Source organism: Schistocerca gregaria, chromosome 1, assembly GCF_023897955.1.
Source record: "Schistocerca gregaria isolate iqSchGreg1 chromosome 1, iqSchGreg1.2, whole genome shotgun sequence".
In the NCBI taxonomy this organism is placed as follows: Eukaryota; Metazoa; Arthropoda; class Insecta; order Orthoptera; family Acrididae; genus Schistocerca; species Schistocerca gregaria.
Window position 1 is genome coordinate 652,377,709 of NC_064920.1, and position 25,995 is coordinate 652,403,703.

The 25,995-nt window shown below is 39.9% G+C and overlaps 1 protein-coding gene across 1 annotated transcript in view; it reads right to left on the bottom strand.

The window, feature by feature from the left end:
* Positions 1 to 25,995, bottom strand: part of LOC126361173 (uncharacterized) — a 698,690-nt gene that overhangs the window by 3,813 nt on the left and 668,882 nt on the right. Inside the window, exon 21 of the mRNA XM_050007769.1 lies at positions 15,845 to 16,033. Within this exon, the coding sequence (XP_049863726.1) occupies positions 15,882 to 16,033 (152 nt within the window). The 3' untranslated portion in view covers positions 15,845 to 15,881. The remainder of the gene's footprint in view (positions 1 to 15,844; positions 16,034 to 25,995) is intronic.

The following is a 25,995-nucleotide window of genomic DNA, read 5'->3' on the forward strand; positions in this document are numbered from 1 at the left end:
TGTACATTTGCACTCCATACATCCCAACATCAAATTCATTATGCAGGCCACAGGAGGAAGACAACCATTCCTGAAAGTCATGGGCAAGAGATCTGATGACACTCTGGGCCTTGGTATATATGGGAAGATCATGCTACCTGATCTGTATTTGCATGCAGATAGCTGCCACCACCTGCAAAGAGGAATGTGGTGCTAAAAATGCTAGTACACAGGGCACAAGCCATCTCCGACACAGAGAGTTTGCCCATGAACTGGAACACGTCTAAACTGTGTTCCGTAAAAACAGATACTCAGAGTGGCAGATTGAGCACTCTCTTTGCCCCACCTTACAAAACACCCTGTCAAAATGGAAGAAATTATGAAGGAAGTGGTAGCCACAGCCTTTACACCATACATTGGTGTGCTGTCAGAAACAGTTGGGTGCATACTAAAAAAACCATCACTGAAGAACTGTCTTTTGCTCACCTAATAAAACACATGCACTATTTGGGAGTGCAAGGATGACCTTGGATTGCAGAAGGCTGCGGTATATAAAATTCTGTGCCAGTGTGGTAAGATGTATGTTGGACAAACAGTGCAGATCATTTAAGACCAATGCCAAGAACACCTATGGCATACTCGGTTAATGTTGCCCAAGAAGCTGGTGGTCATGCAGCACTGTTTGTCAGAAAATCATGCGATGGAATATGAACGTACCAGGATTTTACCATCGCTTCCAAATACTGGGATGCGTCATTAGAGATGCCACTGAAAGTATCAATAAAGACTGTGACTATAATCTTATCATGGCTCAGGAACCAGCACGGGATCTGATTGAAAAGATGCTCTGGAAACACAATGATCTGGTGACCAGGGCAAACAGAGCAAATACACCAACACTACCACAGACACCAATGCAAGTACCTCCACAATGGCTGATGCATGTCCTTGGGCACTGACTGCAAAAGTAATGGCTTGCAGTGGGAGGAGTAAAGACAGTCATGTAGTTCGGAGCTCAACTTGTCAATGCACCTGACGATGGCGAGATGTCTGATCACAGAAATATTGCACCCGTTGGACAATACTTATCGGCAATACATTCACAGACTGTTCAAACTATGTTGCTAAAGTTGCTATGATTAAACAGTGAAGCCAAAAATCATGTATCTCAGTCCATTTGACTTATCATGCCTCGCCCCTGACCCTCTGTTATTGTCATGTTGCGTGTCAGTTTGTTTGTTATCACAATTCATAACTTTTGTAGACTCAGCCTTTATTTGTTCCACAAACCCATTATTTCTCATAGTAGAGTATGAAGAACAGTAAACAGCAAACATCTAAGCATTGTTTAATTGCCCAGTGCTTCAATATAAATGACTAATTAACAATTGGTCCAAAGGTTGTTCAAAACATCTCCAGACAGCCTGGAGTGCTAATGCACCCACTTCCAGGACATGGTAAGGCAAGGCAGCCCCAGATTGAATCCACCAACACTGGTGAGCTGAGCATGGATGTAGCTTTTAGGAAGTTTCTCACATCCAACTAAATAAATATCAAGCTGGTAAAGGCACTCCGTCCCCAGATACAAGCTGTGCCAACACTCAGAAAACATTATCACACTTGAAAATCAGACCTACATTACATGGGGTACATAGATTTCTTGCCAGGGGGATTGGTGGCATCTGGAAGGGCATCTGGCCACCATACTCCACTAACACTGCCAAAACCAATTACAAAAATGCCCACCATGAAGCAAAATGGGAAAATAGCAAATGGAAAAGAAAGAAGAAACTTGATTAGAAAACTAGAGGAGAGTTTCCTGTGGTAATGTAATCAAATCAGGTCTATACCGCAAAATTTACTGAGGAGTCAGACACATTCTCTGTCATTTACTCTTCATCTTATGAAAGTTATCAGTTTTAAGTTCATAAAGAGTAATGATGGGCAAAAATTATTGATGAACCGAGTCATCCCAATCTAATTATTTTTATTTATTGAGGAATTCAAGTCTGTGGTCAATTTGGAACAACATGGGTTTTGCAAAAACATATCAACAGAAACATATGGCACTTTAAGAGTATTGGTCACCTGAAGATTCCAAAGGGGTCTAGGTGGCTAATGCATTGTGTTCAGCACTGCTTTAAGAGTCTAGCATACAGTTTATGCCAGGAGCCAAAATACTTTTTCATACTTGTAAGATTTCTTTGGAATTACCAATCATAAATTAACAACACAATTCTTAAGCACTGTTTTGATAGCCAATTATAGTCGCTAAAAGAAAGTTGCATTATTATAATAAATTACCTGCTACTATTCCATGCAAGTTGACAAAGTGACAGATTAGATACATAGCAAGTGAGTCCACTTCTGCCCTGCTGAAACTGGAGACGAGCTACTTATGATTAAGGATCGAAAATTCCTCTTAGTTGCACAACAAGTAACAGTCTACATTGCACATGGGCTAGTGCTCTTATAACACTAATACAACCTTTTCTACAAGGAGCATTCAATAAGTAATGCCACATATTTCTACTGAAAGCAGGTTGGTTTTGTTCAGGATTCCAATACACCATATTCTTGCACACTCTTTGGCTAAAAAAACATATTTTTCAACATAATCTCTGTTCAATGTGACAGCCTTATGCCATCTTATGCGGAGGACTCGTATATCTGCATGGTACCATACTACTGATTGATATTGGAGCCAATGACTTGCTGCAACAATAACCTCCCCATCATCCACATACTGCTATCCGCAGATGGAAGTCAGAAGGTGTTAGTTCGGGCTACAGGGTGGTTGAGGAAGACAGTCTAATGAAATTTCGTGAGCTCCTCTCAGGTGCGCAGACTTGTGTGAGGCCTTGTATGGTCATGGTGGAGGAGATATTTGTTTGCATTTTTGTGGCAATGAACACACTGAAGTCATTTATTCAATTTCTGAGGGTAGCACAAATACCAAGGTTGATGGTTGGATCTTGAGGGAGGGTATCACACAGAATAGCCCCTTCAGAGTCCCAGAACACAATTCCATGACTTTACCAACTAAGTACGTGGCTTTGAACGTTTTCTTTGGAGGCAAGGTGGTGTAGCATCATTCCCTGGATTGCTGTTTTGTTTCTGGTTCAAAGTGATGAACCCATGTTTTATCACCTGTGACAAGATTTGACACAAAACTGTCATTACAAGCAATTTAACACTGATGGTCCTTCCTTGATCTCTTCTTTGAGCTTTATAGTCTCCTATTAGGCAGCGAGGAACACAGCGGGGGCATATACCTTTGTGTACACTAACCAGTGGATGTATGTGTCAGCACTACCATCAGAGTTGTGCAGCAACGTATCTGACTGTGAGAGTGTCTGCACATTCCAACATTGCAGGAGCAATAGCTGTGTGCGGCCGGCTGGCATGCAGGAGATCGGACAGGTTTGGAGGGCCCCTTGTTTCACTCATTATAGACACCTCATCGAATGACCCACTGTGCTTTTGTTTCATTGTCAGGTCTCTGTAGACATTCTGTAAGTGACTACAAATATATGCAAAGCTCTGTTTTTCTGCCAAAAGAAACTCAGTCACAACTCTCTGCTTGTAACACATCTCCATTACAGACAGCATTTTGAAGGTTATGTGCAGCACTGCCACCAATCAAAACTTCATGACACTATATCGACTGAAGCAAGAATATTCCATCTTGTACCACTACAAGTCTTGCATTTTTTCAACCGCAACTGGCCAAGACAAAAATGTGTTGCATTACTTACTGGACACCCCTCATAAAATGAATATCAATGTGGTTATGTAGATTTTATTATAGCAGGAAGAGATAACTATCAGTTACTTAATAAAAAAGTAGCAGCTCTTCCACCCCACCCCCCCCCCCCCCCCACCCCCCCATCCCCACTTCCCTATTTCTCTCTTAACAATAGCTTTTCTGATAATTTTACTATGTCAAATGTACCCAATGTCACAAGCATTGAATAGTCAAAAGGCATACACAAAAGAGAAAGAAAACTTGCTAGCTTTCAGAATAAATCCTTTGTGGAGCTAGAGTACAAAGATACACACACACACAGGTATGAATGCACGCACACTTAACCTCTACATTCTGCTGGTTGGACAGATAAAGCCAGGATTGCATTTTGGCTGATGGACTAGGTTGGTGGTTGTGTCAGAGAGATAGATAGATAGAGAGAGAGAGAGAGAGAGAGAGAGAGAGAGAGAGAGACAGAGAGAGGGGCAGGAAGGGTGGTTTGGGGTGGGTATCTAGTGCCTCAGAGGGAGGCGGCAGGTTTGCTGGCAAGCAATGATGGGAGAGAGAGGTGGCTGGTGCATGGGGTAGGCAAGTAATGTACGGGCACCAAAGCCAATAAAGTGCAACATACAATGAAGGTGACATAGATACAAGAATCACAATAGGGTGACAGGACAGAGAAAGTGGAAACTGTTAGGTGAAAGGTTTGGGGACAGTGGGTTAACTGAGACTGAGGTCATGAGACTAACAGGAGTGAAGGATGTGTTGCAATGATAGCCCCATGTACAAGTTCAGAAGAGCTGGAAGTGGGAGAAAGGATTCATGGGGCCAGGTTGAGAAATAGCCATTGAAATCAATTATACTCAGCTGCAAGCTGGGCCACTGGCAGTCAACTTTGTCCCTGGCCACAGTTTAGCAGTGGCCATTTATTTAAGTGGACAGTTGATTTGTTATCACACCAACATAAAAACCAGTGTTGTGATTGCAACAGAGTTGGTATATGACTTAGCTGCTTTCACAAATGGGGATAGAAATTGTTGAGTTGTGGAGGAATGAGTATAGGATGCCTTGGCCCCAACTCTAGATGATGAAGACATCACTAGTGTGCCCAAAACAGACAAGGGATATGGGGTTTGTGGGGGCTCTCCTAGCAGCTTCACCTGGTCCTCCCATCAACATAATGAACCACCTTCCTGGACATTGAACACACCCTCTCTGATGGCTCCATACACACATCTGTCCATATTAAATCCACCACACACCAACATTACCCTGTGTGCGTACAAGCTGTGGCAGGAGATTAGAGTGGCAGTTTCCCACCACAGAGCACATGGCTGATGCTTGCTACGGGCGCATGGTGAGCGGCTAGCATCTATGGGGCCTTGGAAAAACCTGAGCGGATGTTTGACAGGGGTGGGTATGGCCATTTTTAGCACTTGGAGAAATTTATATGCCAGAGAAAAATTGATAAAATCATAATTAAGAGTGACATCAAGGTGCAAGTTGGCACTGATGGACAGAAAAATATGTAAAGCTAAATTATGTAGATGCGCCACAAAAATATATTATAGTTTAAAAGTTACTGTTGTCTTAAAAATTGTAAATTTATGAAAGTTAAAAAGCTAATATCTCGGCAGTGCATTGGCCAATTAATATGAACAAAGTGTTTATGGATGCGGCTAGTAGAACTGCATCGAGCAATCATAGCCAATTTAGCATAGTGTGTACCATTTTTAAATGAGAGGTAAGAATATGGGTTTCGAGTGAGAGAAACTGTGTTTTTGGTAATAAATAAATTTAAAGAGCCGAAACTAGTGGCAGCAATCTAAAGTTTAAAGAGGTATATGAGTAATTAAGTATGTATTTTTATTTGTTTATTTATGTTTAGTATCAAAACTGTGGGAAAAGTAAAATCACGCCACAAGAACATTATTTGTGCAATAACTGTGGCAGATAAAAAAAATGGACTTTAAATTGTTATTGCCCAGAAAATTTCCATATTTTTCAATATATCATATGTGTTTTTGAGTTTAGTTTTAGGATATTCATAATTTTTGTCAAACATTTTTTTGAATTAGGCAGTCATTTCGAGGGTGGATATGGCGGCCTTAGTTGAAGACAGGGCAGTTGGTTCTGAGCAATGCTAAGGGCCAGATGTGCCACGCATCTGGAGGTATTAGTGGGTTGGTAGCCACATTCAGAGACAAGTACGTATGTACCGACCATCAAAAGCGACCAAGTGGAGTGCAAGATAGTGGTTTAGGACAGCAGACAAGAGGGTATTTTGTGAATTGTGAACAGACTGTCGAGTGCCGTGATCAGGACATATAAAGTTTATAGTGAAGTGTTGTAGCATCAGTTGTCAAAGGTCACCCTTATGTAAAAGTCCCTCAGACTGAATTTTGAGTGTTTAGTGAATATATTGAAGAAAAATAAATTACTTGTTCAATTTGTAAATCACTGTGAGTGACTCAATATTTTAAATTTCACCACAGTACCTGCCTGCATTGTTTTGTTATATTTTATTTCAGCTTAAAAATTGAGTTTTTGACATGTGTGCATTGGCACCCTATGACAAAAATGTAGCCAAACATTGAGACCAGGCACATCTCTGGGCCACTCAATTAATTTGAATGTAACAAGTATATATATTTTTGAGCCATAGCTTGTGGGGGCTTGAGCCAAACTATTCTAACTTTAATGTGTAGTGCCCAGTACAGTCATAATATGGGGGTTAGTCTGGGATTGTCTGAACTGAACAGGCTTGGTAGGCAGTGCAGGATTGTGTTTGAAAGTGAAGAAGATTTGGAGAAACACATTGCCAATCGCAGAGCAGTACACTCATTCTGACGTTGACCACGGACGAGGGAGTTGAAGCACCACTGCCAGCCAAACATCATTGCGCCGACTTTGCCACTGCACTCTGGAGTGGGGCCGCTTCTGCTGCCAAACTGCAAGCTGTTCCATGCCACACCGCACTGCACCTCATCGCATGGCTACCAACAGCATCAGGCAGCAGTCATCATGCAGCAGCAGTCTCAACAAAGCTAAGTGTTGGCAGCAGTTGCATTAATTTATCAGTTCTCTATCTCACAGCCCAAAGTCAGCTAGTGATGTTGACTCTACAGGGAGTGGGAGTGAGCCTGAGAGCCCACACAGAAAGGGAGAAGTGAAATCTAGTGTAGTGGCTATGCTTAGATCATTAATGAGTCAAATGGGGGAATTCAGAACTGAATTAAAAACTGAATGGGTGATTTCAAGACTGAATTAAAAACTGATATGGGGGATATGGAAAGTTCTTTGGGGGCAAAAATTAGAGAATTATATGATCAGTTGGGGGATTTTTCAGAAAAATTAGAGGAGTTAGAGAGAAATTTGAATGCTAAGATTGATTCAGTTGCTGTTGAATTAAGGGGTAGAATTGATTCAGGCAGGCACTAGTGTGACACAAGGAATGATGAGACAAGGCAAGTTCTGATTGGCATGTATCAGAAGATAGTTGCTAGTTATAATAAAACCAGAACTTTATTATTAGGTCAACTGGCAGGGACCTAAAAAAGGAAATTGAAAATGTGGCTGCTGTTAGTGTAAAGAGTAATGTAGAAATTGTCAAAGTTAACAGTAGATTAAGTTATATAGAATTATGTGGGGCTAATGGAAGTATGGGGTGGCCTATGGTACAAGTACCCAGTGGTAAGACTTTTTCAGGGGAAAGCAACTACCATGATGCAGATTTTCTGGCAGCATGCAAGGATTGTTTTATCGCTGGTATGAGTGACAACACCAAAATTAAATTGGTAAAAAGATTGTTGTAGGCTTCTGCTCAGACATGGCTAAATGAATGTAGTGAACAATTTAAATCATATATTATATTTGAACAGTTGTTTCAAAACAGGTATTGGGGCAAATCAAAACAATTCAGATTACAGAATTATTTTTTGAATGGGCCGGTTTACAGTGGAGGTAGGCAAACCATAAGAGAATGTTGTCAGGAGGAATTAAGAAAGTTGGTACATTTAAACAGGCCGTTCGGAATTATGACTGAAATTTCCACTCTAAGGAGAAGGTTACCAGAAAATGTATAGTGGGAACTGATACATTGTCCAACAGATTCTATTGAAAATTTCTTGGATTTTATTGAGAGGATGGGCCAGGCAATGTGTTATAAACCAAACTCAGGGGGTAATAACTCAGCGAATAATCAGAGGAATAATGGAGAGAGAAGAAATAATGTGAGTTGGGGTAATAACCACCAAAATTCAAACAGGGAAGGAAATCAGAATGGTAATTGGAGAGAAACCAGAGATAGAATTCAAAATGAAACATAGAGGGATAACAGGGATAGATTTAATGATGATGTCAGGTACAAGAAAGGTGCATGGGGAAATGGAAACAAGAGTGATCAAAGGCCAATGCAAGAAAAGAGAGATGGGAGAGGTGAAATTAATGCAAGGGGATCACAGGGACAAAATTCTTTAAACTGAAATTTGTTTCAAACAGGGTCCAATTTGGGACAACAAACCATGCATGAAATAGGACCATGAGATGGGAAAATAATAGTGGGAGAAATAATAGTGAATCTTTTAACAATTTTAGGCAAAATAATGGGAAGTATTTTAATGTAAGCAAAAGCAGTGGAACAAGAGAAGAGAAAAAATGCAATAAGAATTATAGGCAAACTAACAGGGGGTTTGTTGATCATGATAAAAATAAACTAGTGAGGAAAGAAAGGATTTGTGGAATGGAGACAATTATAGTTAATGATGAGATGTTTGGAGGCTGGTTCAGTCAGCATGATAAGAGCAGGGCCTTTACAAGTAAAAATAATAGAAAATGTAGGAATCAGGAGGGAGATATAAATGTTGGGGTTTTGTTAAATAAAAGTTATCAAAATATGGGTGATAATGATGCAAATAGCATTGGCTTGGCAATTATTTTAAGTAATGAGCTTGTAGCAGCTGTACAACCTGCGGGAGAAAACGTGTGCTGTGATGTTGAGAGTGTTAATATGAATGACAGCAGAAATAGCAATGTGCTGAATGCAATGGAACTTTCACCTGTGGTAAGAGGTATAAATTATGTGGAGGCCACAGTGGCTGATTCAAATGTTGTCATAGATGGAGATATACAGGAAGGTATGTGCTCCAGCAATGTGAATGTATTAAATAGTGAATAGTCACTAGATCCTGTATCAGATGTTGTCATGGGTAATGATGTTGATAAGCGGCACAAGGCTGCAAAATGTGTTATTAATATATGTGGAGACACTCACTCCAGTAATGATAGGGAATGTACCAGTGAGCATGCTATACTTCCTGTAATCGAAGAACAAGCAGTAGTTGTGGGTGAAGTTTTTAATGAGCTGAATGGAGCTGCAGACGTTGATATTGTGACTGAAACTGTGAGGGATTCTGTTGATTCAAGTAAGTTTATGTCTGTAGCTAATGGTGTGAGTGAAGAAGCTGGGCAGATACATTTTTTTCAGGGAAGCATAGGAAAATAAGGCAGAGAGTGACTTTGATTCTTATGATTGGGTAGCCAGAGCAAAATAGTTTCAGAAGTGGGCACCTGATGATTGGGAAATTAGCAAGCATAATAATGCCAGGTAAATCAGGGATTTATGTAGAGAAAGTGAGGTGTTTAAACATGCTTACAAGGAAATAGTTAATGGAGATAAAGATGTTAAATAATTGGATGAAGAATGTGTATTTATGATGGGAAAAGATGGTATAGATAATAATAATACTGTGAATAATGGTACAATTAGTGAGGAAGGTGGGATGTTGATGAAATCCAAAATTTCATAGTGTATAATGATGAACAGCAGGTAGCAATGCATGAGGAGCTAAATACTGAATGGATAGGAAATGATATGTGTGGTTATGATGGTGATGACTGGGTTAATTTTGCAAAGTTGCACCAGAAGTTGATACCAGAGACCTGTGAGTAGAAAGCTATGGGGGTTGAGTGTAGGAAACTCTAGAATTAAAGAGGCCTTTGATTTAATATTTTCATAGGATATGGATATTGAATCTTTGAGTGAAGAGAAGGTGTGCACCATGACTAAAGATTGCATTCATGAGATAGAGGAGGACTTGTTGGCCAAAACAGAACTGAAGCTTGATTTTATTGAAAAGGTGCAGCCAATAGTAACTGTTCATGTGGCAGGGGTCTGAGAAACTATTTTGGTGGATACTGGAAATTCTGTGTCTGGGGTGGCAGAGAGGCTTTTATGATCATATTAAGGACAGGGAAACAGTGAAATTTCCTGCCACAAGGGTGAGAATTAAAAATGCTATGGGAACCTTCAGTAAACCAGTGACAAAGCAGGTAGTTTTAGATGTAAACATAGGACGTGAAGTATTTAGTCACTCATTTTTGGTGGTCCCTAATTTAAGTATGAAAATAGTGCTGGGGATTGATTTCCTGAGTAAATATGTGGTTTATGTAGATTGTAAGGACCAGATGGTGGAAATGAATACTGTTGAAAGTAGAAAAAGGGTTAAATTCAAAAATGCACTCAATGATGAAAAATTGGTGGTTAGTTTTCATCTAGCACAGTGCTTAATGGATGAAGTGTAGTAGTAGTAGTAGTAGTAGTAGTAGTAGTAGCTTTATTCATCTGTAGATCTCTTTTCACAAGGATATAGGACATGTCAAAGTATTTACAAATTCATATCAATTTAAAATAAGCTAATTCATAATCACATATGTTTACAGACTTCTAGTTAGAGACAATCATTATATTTACTCCTGGTATACAATACTTTTTTTTACAATTAACTTATTAAATAATGTAATGCCACATTGTTCACTCATATCTCACTATCAGTCACTGCACACACTATACACACATTGTTTTGTAACATTTCACTCACTCACTTTCACACACACACACACACACACACACACACACACACACACACACACACACACACAGGTGATCTCTGGGCAATTTTCTGAACCGCAACTTCCCATTTGCTATCTTGAAAAACTGAGTCAGCATCCCTCCATAATGAGTGAGATGTTGATCTCAGAAAGAGGAAGAGGTGTTAGTATTGTGCCACGCTTGGGGCTAAGTATTTCTAGAAAAGAAAAGAAAAAAAAAAGGAAGGAAAAAAAACATAAAGTGAAGGTGTTATGTGGAATGTTGGATGTTTTATAATCATTATTATTATTGTTTATTCGTATAACATTTTTATCAAACCCCTGCTCTGTTTTAGCTAACACTACTGGGGAAGGCATTTATGTATATCGGGAACAGTAATGGTCCAAATAAGCTACCTTGGAGAACCCCTATATTAATGTATTTTGGATCTGATAAGTGTTTAACTAAATGTTTAGATCTATTTGAAGTACGTGTTATCTCTATTCTTTGTACCCTATCTGTTAGGCACAATTGAAACCAGTCATTAGCTACCCCTCTTATTCCTAATGGTTCTAATTTATTTAATAGAATCTTGAGGTTGACTGTTTCAAACGCCTTAGAAAGATCCAAAAATATGCCTGTGACACACTCTTCTTTATCAGGAGCATCAAGTACAACTTTTGTGAATTCTGCTATGGCTGACTCCATATTTTTGCCACTTCAGAAACCAAACTGTGATTTGCTTAAAATATTGTATTTATTGTATCTATCTTTCATAATTTCTTCTATTATTTTTGAGAATGCTGACAGCAGGGAAATGGGCTGGTAATTTTCTATGTCTTCTGCATTACCTTTCTTAAGCAAAGGTACAACTCTTGCCTGTTTTAACAGCTCTGGAAATGTCCCTCATGTGAAGGATTCGTTTATTATATTTGTTAAGGGGCCTTGTATAATCCCTGTGCACTGTTTCAGTACACACACTGATACTTCATCTAAGCCTACTGATGGAGGTTGAGAAAGAGGTAAGGAGTAAAGTAAAGGGTGAGAAGACAGAATTGTGTCAATTATTGAGTAAAAACAAAGATGTGTTTTCATAAAAACCAGGGAAAGTGATTGATTTTGAGTATTCACTCAAAGTGAATCCACATGAAGCCATTAAGATCAGGCAATACCCTATAGCACTGGCAGAGAGGGAGGCAGTTAGAGAATAATTTATCATGCGTATGTTAGCTAAGACTCTTTTTTTTTTTTTTTTTTTTTTTTTCAAGGGACCCCAGAGAGGGACATTGAGTGGCATTTTTCAGATTGTTTATAGAAGCAAATATTGATTCAATTTTTCATTAGTGATGATTGTGATTTGGTCACACACCTCTTTTTTTTTCTTTTTTTGTGCATGGGGGTGGAGATAGTTCAGCATGGGATTGACTGATGAGAATATGGAACTGAATGGTATACACATATGTTCTTGTATGCATTGGAGAAATGTTTAGATTTGGGGGGATACATAAATTGCTTTTTTAAATTTGTTTGTATGTTTAGAATTACTTAGTTTCAGGGGGAATATAGGTTCATTTGTGCATTATGTTGTGTCTTGGGTTATTTTATATATTTGATTTTATTTAGTCTGCAGTGATGTAATTTTCATCGATCTTTGAGCAGCAGTTAGATTATTGTTTGGGTTAAAACTAGAGACAGGGTAGTTGCTGGAATCTACCATGGAACCCATCACATAATAAATTTTTGAGTACTATTCTGGTCACATATTTCCTTAGTTTCACTTTGGTTAGAGAAACATTGTCTCAGTGTTGTACAGTTGCAACGACCTCGACTATTTCTGTTCTTGAATGAAAAAAATTGTTGTGACCAAAGAAAAGTCTGTAACCAACATTTATTTCTTGGTAACTCTATCATCTGTATGTCTGTGTCAGGTTTTGCCCTGAAATTTGGTTTTAAATTTGTCAAGTCTGGATATCAGAGGTGTTCTTGGTATCCAGACACCTTTGCTGATAGGAAATTGATTGGGTGACTTTGGTTTGTTCCTGGTAGAATCGGGTTAGCTGACTGACAGGAGAACTTGAGAAACGGCGCCTGAGGTCTGAGCTGCAGCATTGATGCAGGTCGGGGGCATACCACAGAAGACAACAAAAGGTATAGCGCTTACCGTATGTGCTGCATAAGAAGTACAATGCATCGAAATAAGAATAAGATTGAAGAAGAAAAAAAGACAATATTTAGATGCCTTTAAAAAAATTGTTGGTCCCCTTTCAATTCATATATGTCTGTTACTCACAACCTTTGGTCAGTCATAACAGCATCATGGAAATGCTAATGAATAAATGTTTTTAGCTTAAGTTTAGTTAAGTAATGGCAGGAAGTACTGCTGCATAAGATAACATAGGGACTTGTTCATTTCCATTTTTTTGCTATCATATGTAGACTTTACTTTTGTGTATTAGTTCATTTCCAAGGGTGCAGATTGGGTTTGGTGCTACTTGTGACACCATGCACTGTGTTTATGGACTAGCAAGTGATGGTAATTGTGAGTGTTCAAGCTGTGGTGGGGGTTTAGAATGGCAGTTTCCCACCACAGAGCACATTGCTGGTGGTTGCTAAGGACCAATGGCAAGCAGCTAGCATCTATGCGGCCTTGGAAAAACCCGAGCTGATGCTTGACAGGGACACTTATGGCTAAGTTTGGCTCTTAGAGAAATTTATATGCCAGAGAAAAATTGATAACATCAGAACTAAGAATGACACGAAGGTGCAAGTTGGCATTCATGAACAGAACATGTAAAGCTAAAGCTAAATTATCTAAACGCACCACAAAAATATATAATAGTTTAAATAAATGTTAATGTTGTCTTAAATATTGTAAATTTATCTCGGCACTGCTTTGGCCGATTAATACAAACAAAGTGTTTATGAATGTGGCTAGTAGAGTTGCAATGAGCAATCATAACCAATTTAGCATAGTGTGTACCATTTTTGAATGAGAGGTTGGAATATGAGATTCAACTGAGAGAAACTGTGTGTTTGATAATAAATAAATTTAAAGAGGCGAAACTAGTGGCAGCATTCTAAAGTTTAAAGAGGTAGATGAGTAATTAAGTATGTATTTTTATTTGTTTATTTATGTTTAGTATCAAAACTGTGGGAAAAACAAACTCACACCACAAGAACATTATTTGTGTAAAAGCAGTGGCACATAGAAAAAATTGGACTTTAAATTGTTATTGCCCAGAAAATTTTTATATTTTTCAATATGTTTTTTTGTGTTTAGTTTTAGAATATTCGTAATTTTTGTCAAATGTTGATTTGAGTTAGGCAGTCATGTCGAGGGTGGATAGGGTGACCATCCTTGATGACAAGGTGGTTGGTTCTGGGCAATGCTAAGGGCCAGACATGCTGTGCATCTGGGGGTAGTAGTTTGGTTGGTAGCCACATTTGGGGACAAGTATGTAAGTAGTGATGTCCAAAAGCGATCAAGGGGAGTGTAAGATAGTGGTTTAGGACTACAGACGAGAGTATATTTTGTGAACTGCGAACAGACTGTCGAGTGCCATGACTGTAATATATGAATTTTATAGTGAAGTGTTGTAGCTTCAGTTGTCAAAGGCCACCCTTACGTAAAAGCCCCTCAGACTGCATTTTGAGTGTTTAGTGAATATATTGAAGAAAAATGAACTACTTGTTCAAATTGTAAATCACCATGAGTGACTCAATACTTTAAATTTCAGCGCAATACCTGCCTGCTAGGTTTTGTTATATTTTATTTCAGCTTAAAAATTGAGTTTAGGACAGGTGTGAGCTGCACCCTATGATGAAAATGTAGCCAAACACTGATATCAGTCACATATCTGGCCCACTCAATTAAGCTGAGTGTAACAAGTACATATATTTTTCTGCCATAGCATATGGGGGCTCGTGCCAAACTATTCAAACTTCAGTTTGTAGTGTCCAGTACAGTCGTAACCAGCTCTTCAACAGCTGTCATCTCTTCCCGCCACAAAATTGCTCCCTTACAGGCTGGCCACCCAGAGATGGTATATGTGCAGCAATGAGAACTCCTATACCCAGTATGCTGAATATCTCACAAGGGCCTTCTTAGACAGCACTACCCCAAATCTAGTCATGAAAAGATTTCCCATGCCATATCCTCAAGCACCCCTAATCCTCCCACCACCCCAGAGAATCAGCTACACAGGAGCACCTAATATCACACTGGACTGATATAACTAAACCATATCCTTCACCAGGGCTTTGGTTATCTATCAGCATGCTCGGAAATAAAGCACATCCTACCCAGGATCCTTCCCATCCACCCTAAAGTGGTACTTTATACCAGAACTATCTTAGAAATGAAATTAAAGCTAATTATTAATGTTTTCTGTAATAGTGCATTAATATCACCTTGGCTTTTTTCAAAGATCCTGAAGTTTGCCCTTATTGACGGGATTTAAAGAACATGTTGTATGAGGGAAGCTTCCCTCTGACAACCATGCCTCCATCCTTGCTACCCTCCCTGTTTTCCTTTCCCTGTTGCTTCATAACCTGGGTTGTGAGTAACTAAATCCACTTTCCCTTCTTCCCTTTCTTTCCCGTCTCTCCTCCCTGATGAAGGAACATTTATTTTGAAAGCTAGGAACGTAAATTTTCGGTTGTTTTTTGTGTATCTCTCGGCTGTACTGAGCTGAGGTAAGTACTGGCCAGCCCCTCTATCTCTTTGTTAGTATTTGCTTCAAATTATTTGTTCCTTGGTAACAGACGAAAGAGGCATAGGTTATGGAAGGTTAGTTAGGAGAGGTCAGTCACTCAGACCTTCAGATGAGAGGGTAAAACCTGTTATGAGATCAGAGGATTTCTATGTGACCCGGTCCTCCTTTCTACCCTTCCCCAGTTCCTCAATGTATTCTCTGTACTCTCTGAAAACATAATTAATTTTTCTTAAAGCTAGGATTTTTGAAATGTTTCTTTCAGCAAAACTGGAATTTTGCCTCTTGAAGGTAACTGCTTGCAATTTTATAATATTAGACTTTTTTTACTACACTAATGCTAGACTTTTTAACAGTTTTCATCCTTCTATGGTCACATACCATGAATAAATGGTAAAACTGTTGTTTGTCATATTAATCTCTGCAAACAGACAAAAATTTCTTTCACACTTTAAATGATACAGTGGTGTGATAAGAGTATTTTCAAAGTGAAAATGTTTTCTTATAATGAATTATTGTCTATTAAAAATGACTTACACTTTTAAACTGGTGTAGGCACATCTTTTGTACAACATCATACTTTTCCAATGCGATGCACAGACCAACTGCGGAATATCTTCCTTCCAGCTTTTTTTAATTCACGTCCATGTGCTACATGCACTTCCAATGAGGCACCATTATTCAAGGCAAGCCACGTGTGTACTTCATTTGAACCAGATGCTGCTGCTAGAAAATTTTACATAGTGGTAATCAGTGACCTTATATGAATTGGACTTATTGGACTCATATCATGTGTTAGGACTCACATCAGTAGAATACCTGAACAGAAAAAACACATAACAACATAAACTGAAAATCCATCAATCTTTAATAATATTCAGACATATAGTTCTGAGGAGAAAATGAAAATGTATTCCTTAAAAAATAAAAAATAAAGTTTAAAGTTGAGCAATTATTAATTTTTGTTCACTATGTTGAGGTTATATTTCAGCATTTCCTTAAAACTAAAATAAAATTTAACTAACAAATTTGTGTTTGAGAGGAGACTTAGGTTAGTAGAAAAACAATTAAAGTGGGCTCTCATAGCTCAATGACATAGCAAAAAACATCTTCAGTGTAATCTGAAATGTTTGAAGTTCATCCGATGATCCTCCACCCTTTATACTATGTAGCTTTTTGAACCTTTACAGCTCTTTAAAACTCATCTATAAACAAAGTTCATTTAACCTCTCATGCTTTCAACAAGTTGTTACTACACTTCATCATTCCTATCTAGAACAGTTAAACAACATCCTCGACCAGGGCTTGAATTGACTTTTATCATATCCTTTCCTAAATCTTTCCAACCTTTATCAAAGTTATATTCTACTTCCTACTCATCCTAAGAAATATCCAGATCCTTTCATATGTCACCCTGGATCACATCAGTGTGAAACCTGTCTCACACCCACATTAAACACAGTTTATTCCAGCTCTGCAGTATATACACACTGCCAACCAGAGACCAACCCACCCATGAAAGTTATCATGTTACATTCCACTTTGCTGGGGGAGGGGGGGGGGGGGGGGGGGGGGGGATGCTGGTCAGGAACAGTGTTTGTAAGGTAACAGAGGATAATATGGAACTCTTTCAAGTAATTTAAAATTTAAAGCACAGCAGCAGAGATAATGCTGGGCAAAATAGACCGGAAAATACTTGTTTTGTGTTTTGATGGGCATTGTAGTTCCGTTGCATAGTGTTTTGGTTTTCTTTTAATTGCAACAAGTTATATAAGTGTGGTGATAATTTGTAAAATTATATAATGTATTTAGATTTAAGTATTTAAATATTATAAAATATTGTAAATGAATTGTGGCCATGTTTAGCAATTATTTTGACTACTGTGGTGTCATGTGACTCAACACAGGGCTGTGGATATGAGCGGGAAAATCGGGGTCTTTTGGTCGTTGGCCGTTGTGGTGGTGAGTTGGGAGAGGCAAAGTGCCGCAAGTGCAAGCATGGGTGCCAGTGTATGCGAAGGAACAAAGTAAAAGTGTGTGGGTGTGAAACAAACAGTGTACGAATTGCACCGATTATTATTTGTGAACTTAAAAATGCATGGCCACAATGTTAAAGTGTTTATTATGAATAAATAAGTTTCAATCTGAATGTGTATAGTTCAATTCACTGCTGTTCAAAAAGCCAGCCAATATCTGACTCAATAATAGGGGCGCAAATGCAACCGTTTACTGCCAACCCCCTTTGCAGATGAGCCACGTGAAAAATAGGTAGTAAACGAGCCCGAGTTCTGTTGCATGTTGTTGATGTCAATCACCCTCCCCCCCCCCCCCCTTTCATTTCTGTCAACTTCTTCTCTGAACTGTTAGCAATGATTCCAATCTTTTTCGGAAAAGTGATGGCGATCAGTAAACTCCATCAATACCAAACTGACCTTAGTAATTTTTGTAGCTGCAGTCTCATAGTCCTTTTCTACATATGTTCGAGTTAAATATATTAAAAATAAAGATTCCAAGACTTACCAAGCGGGAAAGCGCCGGCAGACAGGCACATGAACATAATTAGGCAGGATAAAATGTATGGTAGATTACGGAAAAATGGAAGATGAATACAAAGTGGAAATTCTTGTACAAACGAAAAGAGAAAGTAAGACGATAGAGAAGATTTCGAAATGCAACAGAGACAATAACAAACGTAATTGTTGGGTTCAAATTAATGACGATGTAAATAAAACAGAAAGAAACTTCCACATGGGAAAAATATATTAAAAATAAAGATTCCAAGACTTACCAAGCGGGAAAGCGCCGGCAGACAGGCACATGTGCCTGTCTGCCGGCGCTTTCCCGCTTGGTAAGTCTTGGAATCTTTATTTTTAATATATTTTTCCCATGTGGAAGTTTCTTTCTGTTTTATTTATATGTTCGAGTTAAGTCAGACAGTGTAGTAAAACTCTGTATTTTCCTTACTGGAAATCACTACTACACAATGGCTGCTATTATTTCTTCAATAGCAGGAAGACAAAATGAATTTAGTTATTTTTGTTTGTTGAATTAAGGCAGGGTTATGTGAGTGCTCAGATTTGTAATACTGAGATACTCTTTAGGAGAACATCAATTTCACTGATCTTATTATGCTATGATTGTGCACTACGGTGATAAATTTTAGACTGAATTTATTCGCGGCTTAGTGGTTGTGTGTCATATTTATGGAACATGGGCAGGACTCTGGTGGGAACAGAGTACAGACATGTGTATGATAGGGACAAAAGACTGACCTCAGGAGGATTATGGAGGCCTTAAGAGGGTTGGAAAGAGAGTTTGGAGCTACACAATAAATAAATTGGAATGTGATTTGATAATCTGTGGAGACTTTAACACTGATTTTCTTACAAGGAACAGAAACAGAGGCCCATTTGAACATTGCTGCATGCTACTGTTTAAAGACTGAAGCAAAAGTTGTTATTCAATTAATAGACATTTGCAAAACAGATTTAGATGGTAGTTACAAGATGCTACAATGGAATGGTAATCTGGAAACTACTTGTGATTAATTTCTGCACAGGAATAATCCCTCACAAAGATCCACTCTTAGGATACACTACTGAAATCTGTACGCAACAGACTATTTGAACACTTATTAATATTACTTGACCCTAGTAGTGGACCCTGAGTTGGAAACATGTAATAAAACAATAACTAACATGAAATATCCCTCTTTTATCTTTTTTTTTTAAGAAAAAACACTAAATGAAAAAGGTATATTCTCTATGAAATAAGATGTTGCCTTTTTTCTGTAGATCTTTAAATTGTGCCTGTTTTGATTTTTATGCACAAATCTGAAAACAGTATTTTTTTTCAGACAATGGAAAATCCAGAATGAAATGTAACAATATTGAGGAAAGGAAATTTGCTACTCACCATATGGCGGAGATGCTTAGTTGTAGATAGGCACAACAAGAAGACTGTCACAAATACAGCTTACAGCCAGTAAGACCTTCATCAAAAATAGACAACAGACATACTCATACAAACTCACACACACATGACTGCAGTCTCAGGCAACTCAAGCCACACTATGAGTAGCAGCAGCGCCAGTGCATGATTGGAGTGGCGACGGTGGGGGTAAGGAGGAGGCTGGGGTGGGAAAGAGGAGGGATAGTAGGGTAGGGGTGGTGGACAGTGAAGTGCTGCTGGAGGGCACAGAGGGATGAGACAGTGTAGGGCAGCTATCTGCAGTCAGGAGGTTGGATGGAGGGCAAGGGAAAGGTAGGGGGGGGGGGGGAGGGGGAGCGGAAAAAGAGAGAAGTAAAAAGACTGGTTGCAATAGTGGAATGAGAGCTGGGTAGTGCTGGAATGGGAACAGGGAAGGGACTGGATAAGTGAGGACAATGACTATCAAAGGTTGAGGGCAGGAGGGTTACAGCAACATAGGATATATTGCAGGGAAAGTTCTTATCTGTGCAATTAAGAAAAGCTGGTGTTTGTGGAAGGATACATTTGGCACATGCTGAGAAGCAGTCATTGAAATGACGGATGTCATGTTTGGCAGCGTGCTCAGCAACAGGTTGGTCCATTAGTTTCTTGGCCATAATTTCTTGGTGGCCACTCAAGTGGACATACATCTTGTGGGTTGTCATGCCCACACAGATAGCAGCACAGTGGCTGCAGCTTAGCTTCTAGATCAGATGACTGGTTTCACAGGTAGCTCTGCCTTTAATGGGATAGGTGATGTTTGTGACCAGACTGTGACTGTCGCTGCCAAACATGACATCCTTCATTTCAATGACAGCTTCTCAGCTTCTGCCATATGGATCATTACCATCAGCATCCACTTTTCTGAATTGCTCAGGTGGGAAATTTCCCTGCAACATGTCCTACATTCCTGTAACCCTCCTGGCCTCAACCTTTGCTAGTCATTGTACTCATCCATCCAGCCCCTCCCCTATTCCCATTCCAGCACTACACAGCACTCATTCCACTTCTAACATCTCTCCTTTACTGTCACCCACCACCCTCCCCACCTCTCCCCTGCCCACCATCTAACCTCCCAACTGCATATTACTGCCCTACACTATTTTGTCCCTGCGCACCCTCTGTGACTCAGCATCTCCACTATATGTCAAGTAGCAACTTTCCTTTCCATAGAACTGACTGTGGTCCTTTGGTGCACAGCCAAGTGGAGGGTCTGAATCAGAGGCTCAGGCAGTTCTGTGACTGTGTAGGCTGCAGATTCCTTGACTTGCACCATCAAGTGGTGGGTTTCCGGGTTCTGCTTAACAGGTCAGGAGTGCACTACACACAGGAGGCAGCTACACGGGTAGCAGGGGCTGTGTGGAAGGGACTGGGCAGTTTTTTAGGTTAGAGGGTCTCAGGGACCCACAGAAGGGGCATTCATCAGAAAGTGGGCAGGTAAAACACAGTAAGGTAGTTGTAGAAATGATTGGCATTGTAGTTCTAAATTGTTGTAGCTGTGGTGGGAAAGAACCAGAGCTCCAAGCCCTAACAGAAAGCACTGAAACTCAAATAGTTGTAGGTACAGAGAGCTGGCTAAAGCTGGAAATAAGTTCAGCTGAAATTTTTTCAAGCAATCTAATAGTGTTCACAAAGGATAGATTAAATACAGTTGGTGGTGGAGTATTTGTTGCTGTCAGAGGTAGTTTGCCTTGTACCGAAATTGAAGTAGATAGTTCAAGTGAACTAGTATGGGTAGAGGTTATACCTGACAATCAGACTAAACTATTAATTTGGTCATTTTACCGACCCCATGACTCAGAAGACATACTTGCTGAATAGTTCAAAGAAAACTTGAGTCTCATTTCAAATAAGTACCCCACTCATACAATTATAGTCAGTGGTGACTCCAATCTACCCTTAATATGCTGAAAAATTATATGTTTAAAGCCAGCGGCAGGCATGAAACATCACACGAAATTGTACTGAATGCTTTCTCAGAAAATTATTTTGAACAATTAGTTAATGAGCCCACTCGAAGCGTAAATGGTTCCGAAAGCATACTTGACCATTTAGCAACAAATAATCCTGGACAAATAGTGAGTGCTATGACGAATACAGGGATCAGCAACCACAAGGCAGTTGCTGCTAGGCTGAATACCATAACACCTACAACCACAAAAAGAAACGCAAAGTACATCTATTCAAAGAAGCTGATAAAAATGCTCTTAAAGCCTTTTTAAGAGAGAGTCTTCACTCCTTCCGATCTGATCATGTAAGTGTAGAAAAGTTGTGAAATGTTTTTAAAGACATAGTGTAAACAGCAATTGAGAGAGATATACCACATAAATTAATAAGTGATGATACTGATCCACCATGATACACAAAATAGGTCAGATCATAGTTGCAGAAGCAACAATAAAAGCGTGCCAAATTTAAAAGAACGCAAAATCCCCAAGATTGGCAAAGTTTTACAGAAATTCGAAATATGGCGCGTACGTCAATGCGAGATGCTTTTAATAATTTCCACAATGAAATTCTGTCTCAAAATCTGGCAGAAAACCCAAAGAGATTCTGGTCATACATAAAGCACACCAGTGGCAAGACACAATCAATACCTTCACTGCGCGATAACAACGGTGAAGTCACTGATGACAGTGCCACTAAAGCAGAGTTATTAAACACGGTTTTCCGAAACTCCTTCACCAAAAAAGACAAAGTAAATATTCCTGAATTCCAATCAAGAACAACTGCCAAGATGAGAAACATAGAAGTAGATATTCTCGGTGTAACAAAGCAGCTTAAAATACTTAACAAAGGCAAGGCCTCCAGTCCAGACTGTATACCAGTCAGGTTTCTCTCTGAGTATGCTGATAAAATAGCTCCATATTTAGCAATTATATACAACCAATTGCTCACAGAAAGGTATGTACCTAAAGACTGGAAAATTGCTCGAGTCACACCAATACCCAAAAAGGGAAGTAGGAGTAATCTGCTGAATTACAGATCTATATCACTAATGTTGATTTGCAGTAGGGTTTTAGAACATATACTGTATTTGAACATTATGAAGTACCTTGAAGAAAACGATTATTAACATATAGTCAGCACGGATTCAGAAAATATCGTTCTTGTGAAACACAACTAGTTCTTTATACTCATGAAGTAATAAGTGCTATCGACAGGGGATGTCAAGTTGATTCCATATTTTTAGATTTCCAGAAGGCTTTTGACACTGTTCCTCACAAGCGTCTTCTAATCAAACTGCATGCCTACGGAGTATTGTCTCAGTTGTGCGACTGGATTCATGATTTCCTGTCAGAAAGGTCATAGTTCATGGTAATAGATGGAAAGTCATTGAGTAAAACAGAAGTAATATCCGGCGTGCCCGTCAGGTGTGTTATAGGCCCTCTATTGTTCCTGATCTATATTAACGACACAGAAGACAATCTGAGTAGCCTTCTTAGGTTGTTTGCAGATGATGCTGTCATTTACCATCTTGTAAAGTCATCAGATGATCAAAATGACTTGCAAAATGATTTAGATAAGATATCTGTATGGTGTGAAAAGTGGCAATTGACCCTGAATAAAGAAAAGTGGGAAGTTATTCACATGAGTACTAAAATAAATCAGCTAAATTTCGATTATGCGTAAGTACACAAATCTGAGGGTTATAAATTCAACTAAATACTTAGGGATTACAATTACAATTTGGAATGATCACATAGATAATATTGTGGGTAGAGCAAACCAAAAACTGCAATTCATTGGCAGAACACTTAGAAGGTGCAAAAGGTCTACCAAAGAGACTGCTTACACTAAGCTTGTCCGCCCTATTCTGGAGTACTGCTGTGCAGTGTGGGATCCGCATCAGGTGGGACTAACAGATGACATTGAAAAAGTACAAAGAAGGGCAGCTCATTTTGTATTATAGCGAAATAGGGGAGATAGTGTTACAGACATGATACGTGAATTGGAGTGGCAATCATTAAAACAAAAGCGTTTTTCGATGGAACAGGATCTTCTGATGAAATTTCAATCACCTATATTCTCAAATTGATCACTCTCCCTGCATCACTGTCCCTTATTTTTGCGTGTTATTTCCCGCACTTTTCTGGTGCCTCACAATCTTTTATCTCTTCCTACAAACCCCTCCCCATCCCACACTCTTTCTCCATTCTATCTCAATTGGTGCCCACTAAGTCCACCTCACTCAGCCACATCTGCCACACCCCTTCTTCACACTTATCCACCCTCGGACCTGCTACCCAAAATTATTTATATCTTTACTAAGATCTCACTGTGACTTCATGCAAGTTTTAGTGAGTTTTCGCCTATTGCTATCACCGACTCCCTCAGATTTCATCTTATTTCCCCCTTTTGCTTCCATTTCATCCTTCTTGTGATCTTTCGCATGTATTTGGATGTATTTTTGCAAAATTTTTCGGACATAATTCTACGTTATTTATGTAATTTTTCATAATTTTTCGAATTTTTCCCACCGCTATGGATCCTTGCTCCTTCCATCTGTGTCAATACAGAAAGGTTTCCTTATCCCTAGCCAGAAATAGTCCCACATGCTGTTTCTGGATTGTTGCTTTGCTCATGGAATCCCCCCAAATGGCCTTACATTCAAATTACCCATCTCCAGCTGCCACCCCTCCTTACACAATTGCCTCCACCTGTTCAGGTTCTGCCAATCCTTAGCTTTCACCAACATAGTCAAACCATATCAATCAAGTCCAAAGCTCCTTGTAGTACCTCCTCTCCATCTGCAAAATTCTCCTGCTATGCAATCCCAAAATCCTGGAACCCATAACATATATTGAAATTTTTGCCCTCCAGGAACTAGAGCAACACTCACAACATCCCCTCAAAAAGCTCTCCATCCTGCTCATTTCCTACTCCCGCCTTGGAGTACCACTTACCACCGTCCACCACTTCTATGACAACCTTCGAACCTCACTCACGTCCCCTCATAGCTGAGAAACTTTGTCTTGCAGACCTACTATATTTACCCCATCCTCCAAAACCCCTCCCACAACCACACAGAATCCAGAAATCAAACAGACCTGAAACACACTCATGAGCCTTTCATCCAGAAGCCTTAGCCACACAGAAACTTCAGTCCTTTCCAAAGGCCTCACCTTTCGCCCCACTCCCAAATTCAGTCATGCAGGACCTGTTAAAGACCTTCTCTCCTTCTCTCAGTCTCCAATGGAAACACTTTTTTGTCACCAACCCCACCAATCAGACTCAACCAAAGACCAATGTTGAACACTGCCTAACTCAGCTCACTCCTCCATCCAACCGTGATCCACCCGACTGCTCCCAAATCAAACCCTGTTAACTTTCCAGAATTTCTTAATCTCAAACCTTGACTCACCATCATTCCCCAAATCCCTTAACAAGCAAACTAACCTTACATCCAAAGAAAGAACTGCAGTCCACCATGTGAAAACTGATCCTGACCTTATAATCTTATTTGTGGACAAAGGCTGCACCACTGTTGTTTTGAACTGCATGGATTACCTGGAAGAAGGACTCCACCAGCTGTCAAATACATTCACCTACAAACCTTGCCACAGTGACCCCACTCCAGAAATCCAGCAGGATCTCCAGTCACTCCTCAAATCCTTAGGCCCATCCCAGAACCTCTCCCCAGAGTTCATCTCTCTGCTCAACCATACCACTCCCTGCATCCCTACCATCTACGTGCTTCCGAAAGTCCATAAACTCAACCCAGGACACCCCATTATGAGCAGTTACTGTGCCTCCATTGAGAGAATTTCTGCTCTTGTAGACCAGCACCTTCAACCTATTACCCAGAACCTACCCTCCTATATAAAGGATACCAACCATTTCCTCCACTGGCTCTCCACAGTTCCTGCCCCTTTACCACATGGTGCCCTGCTCCTCACTATCGATGCCACCTCCCTGTACACTAACATCTCTAATTCCCATGGCCTTACTGCTATTGAACACCATCTTTCCCAACACCCAACCGATTCCAAACCAAGAACCTCCTTCCTAGTCGCCATGCCCAACTATATCCTCACCCACAATTACTTCTCCTTTTAAGGCATTACCTACAAACAAATCTGGGGTATGGCTATGGGCGCCTGCATGGCACCATCCTATGCCAACTTATTCATGGGCCATCTAGAGGAATCCTTCCTAAACACCCAGAATCCTAAATCCCTCGCCAGGTTCAGATTCACTGATGACATCTTTGTGATGTGGATCGAGAGTGAGGACATCCTATCCAAATTACTTCCAAACCTCAACAACTTCTCCAACATTTGTTTCACCTGGTCCCTACTCAACCTAACAAGCCACCTTCCCAGATGTTGACCTTCGTCCATATCAAACCTACTAACCACCAGCAATATCTCCACTTCGACAGCTGGCACCTGATGGGCCGTCGTATCTGCAGTGACGAGCGATCCCTCTCAAAATATACTGAGGGTCTCACTGAAGCCTTCACAGACTGTAATTATCCTCACAATCTTGTACAAACACAAATCTCCTGTGCCTTATCTTTCCTGTCTCCCACCACCTCCCAAACTCGCACTGTCTGGCCACAGAGAGCATTCCTCTTGTAACTAAGTACCACCCTGGACTGGAGGAACTGAATTACATTCTCCGCGAGGGTTACAAGTACCTCTCGTTGTGCTCTGAAATGAGAAATGTCCTGCCACTATCCTTCCCTTTTGCCCCCCCCCCCCCCCCCCCCACAC